Source organism: Vigna radiata, chromosome 4, assembly GCF_000741045.1.
Source record: "Vigna radiata var. radiata cultivar VC1973A chromosome 4, Vradiata_ver6, whole genome shotgun sequence".
NCBI classification, from domain to species: domain Eukaryota; kingdom Viridiplantae; phylum Streptophyta; class Magnoliopsida; order Fabales; family Fabaceae; genus Vigna; species Vigna radiata.
Genome location: NC_028354.1, coordinates 13260760 through 13274389, shown reverse-complemented (window position 1 = coordinate 13274389; position 13630 = coordinate 13260760). Strand labels below are relative to the sequence as shown.

The window sequence follows — 13630 nt, the reverse complement described above, 5'->3', positions numbered from 1 at the left end:
AATGTTACACTTATATTTTTATTACAATTCATACTTTTATTAAATATTTTTTAAATTAATTTTAAACATATTATAACTATATTATTATAATATAAATTAAATATTTTTGAAATTATTTTTAAACATATTATCTTTTTTAAAGACATTTCAGTATTCCCTTTTAAACAGAGACAGTGTTATAGTAGTTAGCAATTCAAAATAGTTGTTATGATTAGAAGTTTGATGACTTCAAGTGATAAGGATAATAGATTTAAAGAAGAATTTATTAGAACTGTACTTTTATTAAAATTAGTTGTGTTGACTAGAAGAAAGGATTGTGTGTTGACTTGAAAAGAAAATTGAGGAAAAAAAAAAGTAATGAATTTGAGATTAAACCTTACACTATTTTTTTAAAAAAATTTAATGGTAATTGAGAATGATTTTAAAAATAAGTTTGTAAAAATTTATATAAAATTTAACAATAAAATAAAAAAAATATGTTTTAAAATGAATAAAAGATAAAGATTATTAAATTGTTCTTGATAATAAAAAATTTAGTATTAATATTACTTCATTAAATTAATTATAAAATTATATTTAAGAAAAAAAAGCATAAAAATATATTGGTTAGTCCGAATATATTTTTATTAAATTAATTATAAAATCATGTTTAAGAGGAAAAAAAGGGTCTTAAAAGATATTTTTTAGTATTAATGTATTTCTATTGAATTAATTATAACTTTATTTTTGAGAATAAAATTTAATTAACTTATTATTAGTGTTGATTACTCTTTATTGGTATTAAAAATGATATTTAATTTTTCAAGACAGAATAATTTATAAGACTACAATATCTAAATGCTTTCATATGTTTTCAAGTTTAACAAAACAACATTAAACAAAATGAGAATATGAATATGTTATCTTAAGAATATCATAATAGTTGAAACATAAGTAATAAGTTAAATACTCTAAAAACCTAGTAACTTAAGAAAGTCTTAGAAAAATATCTAAGCATAAACTAGATGCAACACTAAATGATTACCAAAATCAAAAGATTAATGAGAGTCTTAGTAGAATCTATATTGTACCAAATGGTAATAAATCAAACTCTTAAATAAATAAGAATGTAAAAGTGTCGAGACAATATTTTTTGGTACACCATTTAAAAGTCTCAATTAATATTCCAAAAACTTATGGAAGACAACTTGCTAAATGCACTTGTTGAAGAAAGCAAAATCTTAAAGTACTTACAATAGACTAGACGATTATATGAGCTAAATTATCCACTTCATCCAACGATGAAGTCTTTAATCATGTTTGGTGTCTTCGTAAAAAACTTAAATGATAAAATGCTACCCGAATGATAGAAAATGTAAAAAAAATACTTTGTTGTTCAGAACAAGCATTAAATGCTCAACATTCAAAAACAACAAAAGTAATAAGAGAAAAAACATATATGTTACATGCATATCTACACTACTTTGTATAGATAACTTACTACATGCATCCACCTACTTCATTCAATACATATCAAAAGTAAACATTAGAAATAAAGAAGACATTCATGGAATGTTTTCTTCATCAGAAGTTGTGCTAGATAAATAATACAACCTACTTTTGTCAAAGTACTGAGAAAGCAAGCCTGCTTTGACAAGTTGACTTTAACTAACACTGCTTCATACAACAAGACTTAAGAACAGTCAAACAGATATCTTTTGAGAAGCTTTTAAATAGAAGATCATTCGAAGATAGAATCAAGAGAATAACATACAAAGATAATAGCCTATGAAAAGAATAGCATACAAAGAGAAAAAGAGCATAAGTGAATATCGTCAAGAGAAAATCACAAAAGAGCTCAAGAACTCAAAAGAGAATATTTGAGAAGAGAAAAAGCTCAAGTCTAGAAATACTCTCAAGCTTCATTGTAGTATAAGCTTATTATTTGTAAGTAGATAGAAAAGAAAGAAAAACATTTATCGAGTTTGTAGATTGAACAATATCCTCTCTACGAGAGTAATCGTCTATTGACTTATAAGCATATTGATTGCACATTCTGAAGGGAATTCAAACACTTGTTGATTAACTCAGGTGAGTTAAGGATTACTAGGCAGCATATCAGGTTGATATCAAGATTGTTTAGTGGAAACTAAGAGTGAGTGAAACTCAAGTAAACGGTGTATCAAGTTGATACCATGAATGTCTAGGAATACTAGAAGTGGTGAGAATACTTTGTTGTAATCTTGTTGAAGATTATAGTGGAACCTTCTAAGGCTAAAGGAGATTGAACGTAACTCAGTTGGAGTGAACCAATATAAAAATAATTGTATACTTATTATCTTGCTTTATCTCTCTCAACGTTTCTCTTACAAAACATGCCATTGTAATTTTCTTTTTAATACAAAACTTTCTATATCAAACAACTTTTATTGAAAAAATAGTTTTATTAAAACGTTGCAGCAAATATCTCTTAACCATTAAATAACACTTGAAAAGAAATCTTTACTTAAATCAATTTTAAAGTCAAGTTATTAAGCAATCTACATAAAATCTTTCATCCTCGACGAAGGTGCTATATTATATTGGTTATGAAATTTTTTTCCAATAACATTATTCAAACCCTTCTCCCCTCTAGTTTTTCAAGTACTTTGAGTTAAAACATTTTTTCAATAAATTGCAATTTTGTTTACAAAATAGAGAATGATTAGTAATTATATTATCTTATAATCAATTTTAATTTATATTTTCTTATTTTATCTTTATGTTATTTTATATGTTATTGCATTTGTATTAAAATTAAAAATGTGTTTCTTTTGTTTTTTTGGTACTTTTTTATTAATGAGTTTTGAGAGTTTTTCTACGTATATTTTATCAAGGAATTGAATATTTTTTTTCTTAAATTGAATTGCAAAACTCTTAGAGTTTAATCTTTTTAGTGGATAATGAAGATGAAATCTCTAAAGATATAAACCACAAACACGAGTTAGGAAAATAATGTAAAAATTAAATGAAATTAATTATAATAATTTAATAGATAATTTTGTATAAAAAAAAATTTAGCTTTAAGATCTTATTAGTAATTAGTTTGCTTAAACCTCTTAAACCATTGATTAATCTCTTTTTGCATGAGCACCCCACATTTTCACCCCTACTCGTTAGCATTTTTCCAATCCAAAAGGAGATATACTCATTAAATCAACGATGGTAAATTAGAGCCGTCAAAATGGGTCACAACCCGCAAGCTACATTTTTATTTGACGGTGCTCTCACCCTCACTTCACTGAAATTCTTCAAAGAGGAGGTAAAATACCCTTCCTTTTTTCTTCTCTTTTCTCCACATTTTTGTTTTGTCACTTCTTTTTCCTTTTTTTTTTTCAAAAACCCTATAATGACAAAAATAGGAGTTTGCGAATTTATTTTTTGTTCTGGGAGATTTGAAGACATGGAATGATTTTTTTCATGTTCTGACATGCTTGTATCAGATTTTGTTCATTTTATTTAAATAATTTGAGTATACATTATTTGAACAAGCTCTTTTTGATATCTTTTAATTTGAGAAATTATGTTACAGATTAAACTATTAATTTTTTGTTGATGTTGTTGAGTACTGGTTTTTTTTTTTTTACTAATATTTTTTTATTGATTGTCGGAATTGTTCTAATATTAGGAAAATCTTTATTAGTGAATTTGGAGACAACAAGAACAAGGGTCAAGGGTTACAACAAAAACAAAAAATAATGAATATAAGAAACTTATTTGTATGTTTTTTGTGTTTGTTTTTGAATGATATTTGGATTATATTTTACTTTTTATTTTTATTTTGAATTATCTTTAACATAATTTTTTGGGAGTGAAAATTGTTTAAATTTAAATTTAAGAAAGTTTGTATTTTTTTTTATTTTAAAAAAAATATAATTAAATGGACTAGTGAACCAACTCGTTTACCCACTAACCCGTGGTGAATCGGACTGGGTTCAAGTTTTTCTGATTCGCTAATAAATGAGTCGAGTTGGATTGACTCACTAAGTGACCAACCCGTGGTGCCGGACTAAGTCAAGTCAGGTTACCCGTTTTGACAACTCTATTTTAAATACATTACGACTAACATAAATAATTTACATTGTCAAAAACAGAACTCAACAACTTTAAGAGGCATGAGGAACCATAACAATGTTAAGCAAACAAAACAATAATCACTCTATTTCTTTATTTTGATGATAACAATGTGGATAAACTAATTATCCCAGTCATGGCAAAAATAATTAGTAGGTCCACCTATTCCTCTGTGCCTACAAAATTGCTTCTGTTTGATTTCCCAAATGGCACTTTCACAACCAGTGTACTTGCTTGGAGAACACATATCAAGAGAGTGATGAGCACCATTCCATCGAAAGAAACAGAGCAATGATGATTTTCCTGGTACTTCTGGAAGCCCACCATTGTACTTCCACTTAATCGAATCACCATTGGTGAGACTGTGACTGTGTTGCTTACCATCAATATGAGGACAATAAACGTTTAATATCAACTTATCACCCAACATATTTTTCACCCCAACAATGGATCCATTTGTTCCCATAGTAGCAGTGTTCGCAAGCCACAGAAATGCTACAAGCACCATCCATGATGGCATGGAAAAGTTTCTACACATTGATGCACCTTTGCCAACCTTTTTTTTTTCTTTAAAGATGAATCTATGAAGGTTGGGGAGTTCAGAATGCTTGTTTGAGAGAGGTTTTTATATTTAAAATATAGTAATATGGAGTAATGTAACGAAACCTTCCTCATTTTGAGAATAAAGTCAATAGTATTTGTGGAAACAACTCATTCAACTTTTGAAATAAAGCAAAAGAAAATTAATGTTATTCATTACTATTTGTAACTCTCATTTGTTAAGTATTTAACAAAGAGTTACGTTTTCTTTTTTTTTTATTTTGTCAATCGAAAGTTCGTTACAGGTAAGGACTCGCCTTTGACCACAATAATTTTAGTTAATAATAATCACATATTTTGCATATCTATTAATTATTAGAACTTAACATATAATTATTCTGACGTGATTGACCTTATCGTTTGTGTATCCTTGATACGTCTCTGACATTATTGTCCTTACCGTTCGTGTATCTCGTTACATTTTGTGGTCAGACGATGCTAGGTCATCAGTTGCTCGGTTTCCTATAGTCCAAAGTTCGTTTGGATGGTACTGTAATCCTAAAGTTACTACACGATCAGTTAGTTAACAATTAAAATGTAGTGATGCATATTATGTGCATGTGTATTAAAGTCATATCTTAGACCTTTATTTATAATAGTTGTTATGAGCTTTTATCTTTTTATCAGTCTATTAACAATCTAATCATACCTTAATTGGTATTAACAAGTTGATTTTGTTATTATCATTATTAATTAATCTGACTATTATGTAATTAGTCAAATCATGTTGTTCGATCAGAGTTGGCGACCACTTGTTATTACCATTGTTAGACCATTATGTGATCGATCGAACATGTCGTTCTATCAATTGGTCGGTTATATCATCCTAGAATAAGCGACTTAAAGGAACTTAGCTCAGAAGAGTAAGATAAAGGAGTTTTGCATTGATCAATTCGATCAGGATGATCACTCACATTATTATGTCCAAGAGATTGACTTAGAATGGATGACCTAAAGAATCGTCAATTTTGGAGCTCGACCCGAAGTTGTCGTTCTAGAAGAACTCAGCAAAACAAATATAGACAATGCTAATACCTATTCATATTTGTATATAGATTACATGACACAATACAAAAAAGAAATTAATTTTTAAATATATATATATATATATATATATATATATATATATATATATATTTTGAGTAAACTTATATAAAAGTATAGGAAAAAGTTCTTTTAATAATATTTTTTTAACAATTTTTTGACAACGCATATGTGGCAGCTTGTGATTGGTTCGTTTTAAATATTTTTTTAAACGTAAATTTAAATAGACCAATAAAATAATGACACGTGTTCCGTTGCCAAAAAAGTTATCAAAAAATGTTGTTAAAATATCATCATCCAAAAGTTTATAACATTATTTTAAATTAAAATTTTAAAACAATAAATTTATAAATATTTTTTTGTATATATTGTTTTCTGTTCATTGAAGCTTTTGTTTGATCGAAAACTTTAAAGAGTAAGTTTTATATCTCTATTTTTTTTTTCTACTTAGCAAGAGTATCTCAATTGAGTGAAAATAAAGCAGAAATGAAAATATGCATCATTGTAAAAGACATTCTACAATGTCTAAAACTAATTCAACACAATTCACAACATTTCCAAGAAGAGAAAAATAACTTTAGATACCTGTTTTTCGGTTCACAACATAAAACATCGTGGTTCTAACTCAAAACCTATAACTTGAAATGGCTACTCAACATTGTTGATTCATTTCAAAGCTTTACTAATTTATTGACTCAATCAATTTCTTCTTCAAACTTCATTAACAATCCAAACAAGTCTGCACCTTAAACCAAAGAACTTTATGGATGGGAGAAGAAGACTGTCTTCTGGAGACTGTCTAGCAGTAGTATGACAGACCGTCTAGTGCGGGCATTTACGAGGTTCATCTATCTTAATGGTTTTTTGTTATTTCCTTAGTTTATGTTCTGTATAGAGACTGTTATAAGCTTAGACAGTACACTATATTTGCATTAAACACTGTATAGAACCTTTGTGGATAAAAGTGTTTTTTTTCAATCTTGTTCTTGGGTTTTCTTGCTTGTTATTGTTGAGAACAAACAATTGAACAAAAGTCAAGAAGTTGAAGACATGATTACCAAGTTTGACATCGAGAAGTCTTTCATGGAGAACAATTTTGAATTATGTAGAATGAATATGTATGCTATCTTGATCCAACAAGGTTGTGTTGATGCTATGAAGGGTGAGGTAAACATGGCAGTGTCTATGTCTCAGAAAGATAAGACTGACACGATCAACAAAGTCAGGAGCCATAAATTTATATCTTGGAGTCTGCTGTCCTATTAGAGATGAGACAGCCACAGAAGGTACCATGTTCAACTTCAAAGTAAACGACCTAAGCTGTAGATGCTGTGATAAAATTTAAGTTTGTATTCATGCTTATATACCTCTTTTGGCTTATCATTTCTGAACTTTGAAGCAGATAATGTTGAATCTGCAGAAGAGAAAAATGAATTGGAATCAGATCCAAATGGCTTCATCAAAGGAAAGGACCAAAAAATAGATATCTCATAAATTATTGATGGTGCAAGATGTTCTGGATGTTTGAATCAGGTAATGTCACTTCCTACACAATACTTTTATGTTAAATAATTTGGGAATGAATAGATTATGATGCCAGAAATATAGTCAAAGTTATATTATGGCTCCTCAAAGATTTCTTCCAATATTTATTGAAAGTCAAAACTATCATTTGGTTCTTTTACAGGATGAGGGTATANCAGAAGAGAACAAACTATCATCTCTGGCTATGTTCTTAATAGTCAAAACCATATCTTAAAAACAAGACCTTGAAACTTTTTGTTGCAGTTGTTCTGTTGTCTCTAAACTCTAAACTAGAAGTAGAAATAGATGGTTGTCAGGGTTCCAGAATTCTACTCTTTATCTAGATAATAAAATGTTATAATTAACAGAGAGGCAGTGGCAATTGCATCTTGCAGAAATGAAAAATCTAGGTTTGTTTACTATTGAAGGCCAAAATTGCAGATTTTGTAAAGTTTGATTTGCGGATCCCATTAGAAGGTATTTTATAATTTTGTTTGTATCATCTTTTGTATATTTGCTTTTTAGTTAACCTACTGATTTCACAAAGTCATAAAATAATGTACAATCAGCTTTTTGTAGTTGGGATGGGAATTAGCAGAAATATGAACGATATGTGACAACAAAGAAATTCGGAATTTGTCTCTGAATTATTATTGTTGTTGCTTTTTTCTTCGTTTCTTTCCTAATAACTAACTCCTCGATCGATAGATTTAGCTTTGATATTTTATTAATTTTAACCGAATTCACGCTTTAGATATATCAGACAAAAACTCAAACTTATAAACAATGATGCGTCTGTAGTTTTTTGCATATATTAGTGGTGTATGTGATCCAAAATGTTTAAGAATTGCAACTTGAATGTTATAATATAAGGTAGAAAAGACAATCGTTTCTCTTCTGAATGTCTAAGTTCAAGCCAAATAGTTGGGATAATTTTATAAACAATTTATGCTAATATTTTCCCATTCACAATAGCAGTCAAATACGTAAGAATCTGCACCTAGTAAAAAACATCATGGACAAGATAAATTGGGCATACACAAGTACGTGTTCCCCGACAAACGACACCAATTCTTCATTGAAATTAGTATCAATTACACGTAAAAGTATGTGCTAAAATGTTAAAATGTCAATCAGAAAAAATGTATATTAAGCCAAAATTCCAACAAGGCAAATGCAAAATGTGATACTTTACAGCCTTGCAGTAAAAAAGAACTCATCAGCAAATGTCACTTCTGCTTCTTTTTTTGCAATATAGATGAGATCAAAGGTGCCGTTGCCTTCCTCTTAACAAACGCATTAGTTCTGCTATCCAAGTCCTCGCTGTCTTCATCGTTATCTAAATCATCTCTCGCAGTTGTTGCAGACTCCTTAGCAATGTTGGCCGCTTTTCTTTTTTCTGCAGTCAATTTGGCATACAACTTCTTTTCAACAGGGTCATCGGAAGGTACAAATTTTGATCGCCGTGAAACTTTTGCACCTAGACCAAGCCTATAAAGTTGTGTAATTATATAACATAAGCAATATCTGTCATGACAAACAAATAAGTGCATCATAACATAAACGATAGATTTGCTACTAACCCGGAAGGTCTACCCTCTAAATCCGCATTTATTCTATGATCATCAACATCTTTACTCATATTATTTACCCATGACTCAGCCTGCCAATCAGAATGGTTGACGTTTAAGTACAAGCAGCAAATTAACAATACTTTGATATAAATCAAGAGCAGCAAATTGATCAGAAAAATGGAAATCACTCTCGTATATATAATAAGTTCCAGTCTTTAACCAAGCTACTTTACTAACTAGTCACACACAAGTTTAATAAAATGTTCATTGTTGTCAGTGTAAGTAATAATTTGCATGAATGAACATTAATACTGTCTAAAACGATTTGACAACCACAAAATTCATATGGGAAGAGGGGTAAAAATTGCTTACCAATTTCAATGCCTTGTCCAACTTAACAATTTGGGGAGCACCAGTTTTCTTGGATGTTTCTATGACACTCATTTCAAGCTCTTGTGCCCTGATAAATTGAAAAGAACGAATTGATATACACTCATACTACCACATTTTAACTATTTGAAAACATGATAGCTCTCTTTTAAAACAAACAAATTGCTTACATACATATGCTTTCTATTCTGACATATTCCCTAATTCAACGAGCCCATGAATTAAGTATTTCAATAACTATGGGGTGACTTATGGCAGAAGGCTCCCACCTAGATGTGGGGAGTGTAGGGGTTAGATGCACGCAACCTTACTCTCACAAGTAGGGAGGTTTTCCTGATTTGAAGTTATGAACTCCGTATCACAAGACTTTACTCATGCAGGGAGAAAAGGCATATTTTAAACAATTTATAAAAATTTAAAAGTTATTTTATGGTTCTAGTTTTCTTTATTCACTAGGAATAAAATCTAACTAAACAAACTTCTAGTGTTATAGCTTCACACAAAATATGTCGCTGCAGAAACATTCTGCGTTTTAAAATGACACTTTAAGAATATCTATCTCTAGATATCATCTATCTATCTGAGCTCCTGTTAGGAGCTTCTATTCATACTTCATAGTGTGATGCACTTAGATAGAGACAAGATTGGACATGGTAGAGAGAAATCGAGGGATGGATAAAGGAGCACAAAGATCAGAGGGCCGAAGTGTGTAAAAAGGAACTCCATCACATCACTGCCTTACTCTCCTATTCCTACTTGCATACACTCTCCACATAATGGGGCTATTAGAAATCTGAGAAAAAAAATACTAGTCTTTGGGTCTAAAGGATTATTTATAGCTNACATTGCCTCTTTCTTGAGAATCAGTCTTGCCTCAAGACTGAAATATGGAAATTGACTCTCGATGGAGAATTCTTCTACCCCTGTNGCCTCTTCAATTGGTTTGCCAATAACTTGTTATCCAACAACACCTGCAAAACCTCAGTAAAGTGTTTCATATGGGTCTCCCAATCCTGACTGTATATTAGAATGTCATAAAAAAAAATCAATACATATTCTCGGGGAATGGGCTTGATCTCATTCGTCAAGGCTTGAAACATAGAAGGTTCATTATAAGTCCAAAAGGCATCACTAAGTATTCAAAATGACTCTGTGAGTTCAAAAAGCAATCTTATGCACATCACTACCTTTCACCTGAGCTTGGTTAAAACCAAAATTTCAAATCCAGATTAGAAAATAAGCCCCNTAGACCTCATCGATAATTCATCAATGACAGGGCTGGGCAAATTTAGCCTCATAGGCCTAGTCACAATAGCGANGGTGCTCGAACAATTTGAGTATTCAGCCTTAACAAATAGAAATGCATGATGGTGCTCGATATTTAATAATACTTACGGAGAATACGAATTCCAAGCAGAGGAAAGCTTGATCCACCAAAGTAGGACCTAGGGTCGCAGTTCTGGAAAAAAAGTAGTGGAAGCTAGACTGTTCTTTATTCTTTTTCTGTTTCAATTTTACTTTTTTAAAAAATTATTTTTCTTTTATAGTTCCAATGAGTTGATAAGTGTTTAGCTGTTGACTAGTTATAGGGGCTACATACACGTTTACTCCGGGTTTGATGTCAACCATGTGGAAACTCAACCAATAACAATCACAATACTTTGACCGAGGCAGGACAGTAAAATTTACGGAATGCAGTGCTAGAGAGTTATTCTAGAGTTTTGGAGGGCCTANCACTCGACATTGTTGCATGGANCGAAGATGTTCTTTATCGAGAGGTTTAGAAACTANAGAGATGTTTTNTTACAACTGCATCCTAACAATGTTGTCTTCCATCCAACAATACTTTTGTAAACTACATGCAAAGGTTCAAGAGTGAGGCGAGTACACTTACATTCTCAAACCTGTCTTTCATTTAGTAAATTATCGTCTATATATCTATTGAGTATACCATGACAGAGAATAGAATTTAGTATGGATAAACCTCAATCCTCATTATTCAACCCAACAGTAAAGGACAGTAAGATGTCCAATTTATACAAAAGCTAATACAAGAGATGATTCTAGAAAGGTTAAATAACCATCCTAACAGACTAACAAATAAAGCAGCAAAATGAAATATGCGGTGGGGTAAAGGAAATATGCCAGCTTTAGGCTAAAACAGAAAACTGTGTCTTTCTTACATCCATCTCTCTCTGTCTATAATTAGAGCAAGATTTTCCATAAAGACACCTTATCTCACTAGATGAGATGAATTACATATCATTTGGCTTGGTTAAAATCCAATTTCTCAAGAACATTAATCATCATGAAATTGCTTCCATTAATTTCTTCTAACGTCCTTAAACCAATAGGTTAAAACCAATTTCTTAACATTCCACCACCCCCACACACATATGTTAAACTTCACAGCAACACGGGAAGCGGAAGCTCGTGATGAAGAAGTAATATAACTTCAACAGTAGACAATAAAATAAAGTAAAATGTCGCAATGAGACTTCCGACCAGTCACAATCTAAAGCTCAAGCAAGATCTCTAGGTTCAAAAGCAGCAATTTCTCTTACAACTTTTCAACTTCAAACTGTTCTTTCAATAAATGTGAAATCAGCTAGTTTCTTTTGGGTAGCAGCAAACAGGTACGTGGCAAGAACAAATCAATATAGAGAAGCAACATATGGAATGTAAAAAGGAAACAAACAGAGAGCGGAGCACTGCGAACCTAACCCAGAGAAGAGGACACNCCGCACGGCGGAGTTGCGACCAGCCGTCACGCAACGCGGCACAGGTTGGGGATTTGGAGTCGTTGATTGAGGGATTGGAATAGCCACACGGGAGGGAATTACAAGTTCTGTATTTTTGTTTAGTTTTTATAGTTTTTATTTCTAAACATAAATAACTTTTTTTTTTTTTTTTGTTTAGGAAAGTTCGTTCCAAAAGAAATAATAAATGGTCCATGAAATTATTTACGCATATGTTTTCTACTGATACACGTTACATAACACTATTGAAACACATCAATTACATTTATGAGTGTTATTCCTTTTATGATGATATAAAATAATAAAATTATTATTATTATTTTAAAAATAGATAAAAATGATTTTATTGTAAACTTTTTTGCAGATAATTTTATTATTATAGGTAATTTATTTAATTTTAGTAAATAATTAAATTTTAAAAAATTATCAAATTAAAAAAAGATTAAATTTAAAAAATATCACAATATTAAAAGAGGATTAGATTGGATCCAATGGTTTATTAAAATATTATTTTTGAATAAAATAATATTTTTTTAAAAAAAAATTGAATAGTAAATTTTTTTTGCTATAAATAATTATGGAGGAAGAGAGATTAGTTTTCCACAAGAGAGTGGAGACAAAAAATATTAAAAAGGAGAGAAGAAACAATCAGGGAAGTTTTGATTGAAAAAAAAGTAGAGATTCTTGAAAGTTTATCGAGAAAAACCTTTGATAAAAAAATAATTTTGGAAAAAGTGGTAAGGAAACTAACTTTTTTAAGCTTTTATATTATGATCTATTGTATAATTATCTATATTTGAGATTTTGTGTTAATATTATATGTTGTTGTTTTGAATCTGTAAATAAAAAATTTGTTAAGAACAAGTGATAACGGTTCAAAAACTGTTATTTTTATTCTTAATTTTTATACTCAATGCACCCTTTTTTACTTATAAACTTGTTTAGACTCATGATTTTGTTTTAGTTTTGTGAATAAGAGAGTTGAGAATATGCTTTATGATTTTATCACTAAATTCTCTTGATTTTGTAGGTTTTTGGAATGATTTGAAAGAATGGTTGAAGTATCAAGGAGTTGCAGTGCAGAAAAGTCAACCAGAATGCATAAAAGTCAACCAGTCAACCAAAAAAGTCAACCAATCAACCAGAATGTTGAAAAGTTGACCAGAGTGCAGAAAAAGTAGTGCTGAGCGGTGAACTGAGCGCTGAGCGCCTGTCTCGGGACCAATTTTTCACTGTTTTTCGCCTGGGCGACACCATTGGGCGTCGTTCTAAGTGTCGCACCCACCACTGAGCGGTATTGTAGCGTTGAGCTCTATTTTTGTGGATCTGGGCCAGTTTTTCTGATATTTTTATGATCTGTTTTGTGCCTGGACCCATTTTCTGTTATTTTTCTGCCCTATTTAAAGACCTGAACACCCTAGAGAATGTATCTTTTGATGGCTTAAGCACAAAAACACGTTTTTCACCCCTTTGGGGGCAGATTTAGGGATGCGGGAGCTCTCCTCTTCTCTTTCTAGGGTTTCTATCTTTTTCCATTCCATTGTACACATAGTTTCTCCATGACGATGGAGAACTAATCTTATTTGTTGTTGGGAAATGATGTAACCTCTAAACTCTCTTGTATTTGAATTGTTCTTGAATATATAT

At 30.6% G+C, this 13630-nt stretch overlaps 1 protein-coding gene across 4 annotated transcripts; it reads right to left on the bottom strand.

Moving 5' to 3' along the window:
* Nucleotides 1–8285: 8285 nt before the first annotated feature.
* On the bottom strand, nucleotides 8286–12089 carry LOC106758727. Of its 4 annotated transcripts, none has more exons than XM_014641697.2 (5): nucleotides 11944–12086; nucleotides 10069–10195; nucleotides 9207–9294; nucleotides 8844–8923; nucleotides 8286–8751 (listed from the first exon to the last, which is right to left on the bottom strand). In XM_014641697.2, coding segments are annotated over exons 2-5 (432 nt in total). In that variant the 5' UTR covers nucleotides 10071–10195; nucleotides 11944–12086; the 3' UTR covers nucleotides 8286–8489. The 4 variants fall into 4 exon arrangements, with proteins under 4 accessions (XP_014497183.1, XP_022635561.1, XP_014497184.1 ...); XM_022779840.1 differs by having other exon boundaries at nucleotides 11949–12072; XM_014641698.2 differs by lacking the exon at nucleotides 10069–10195 and having other exon boundaries at nucleotides 11944–12089.
* Nucleotides 12090–13630: the final 1541 nt, after the last annotated feature.

Excerpts from the sequence above, each read along its gene's own strand:
- LOC106758727 (XM_014641697.2), bottom strand. Across the intron at positions 8,924-9,206 it reads TGGACAAGGCATTGAAATTG|GCTGAGTCATGGGTAAATAA; the intron begins GTAAGCAATTTT and ends TCTGATTGGCAG. Across the intron at positions 8,752-8,843 it reads TTAGAGGGTAGACCTTCCGG|GCTTGGTCTAGGTGCAAAAG; the intron begins GTTAGTAGCAAA and ends ACAACTTTATAG.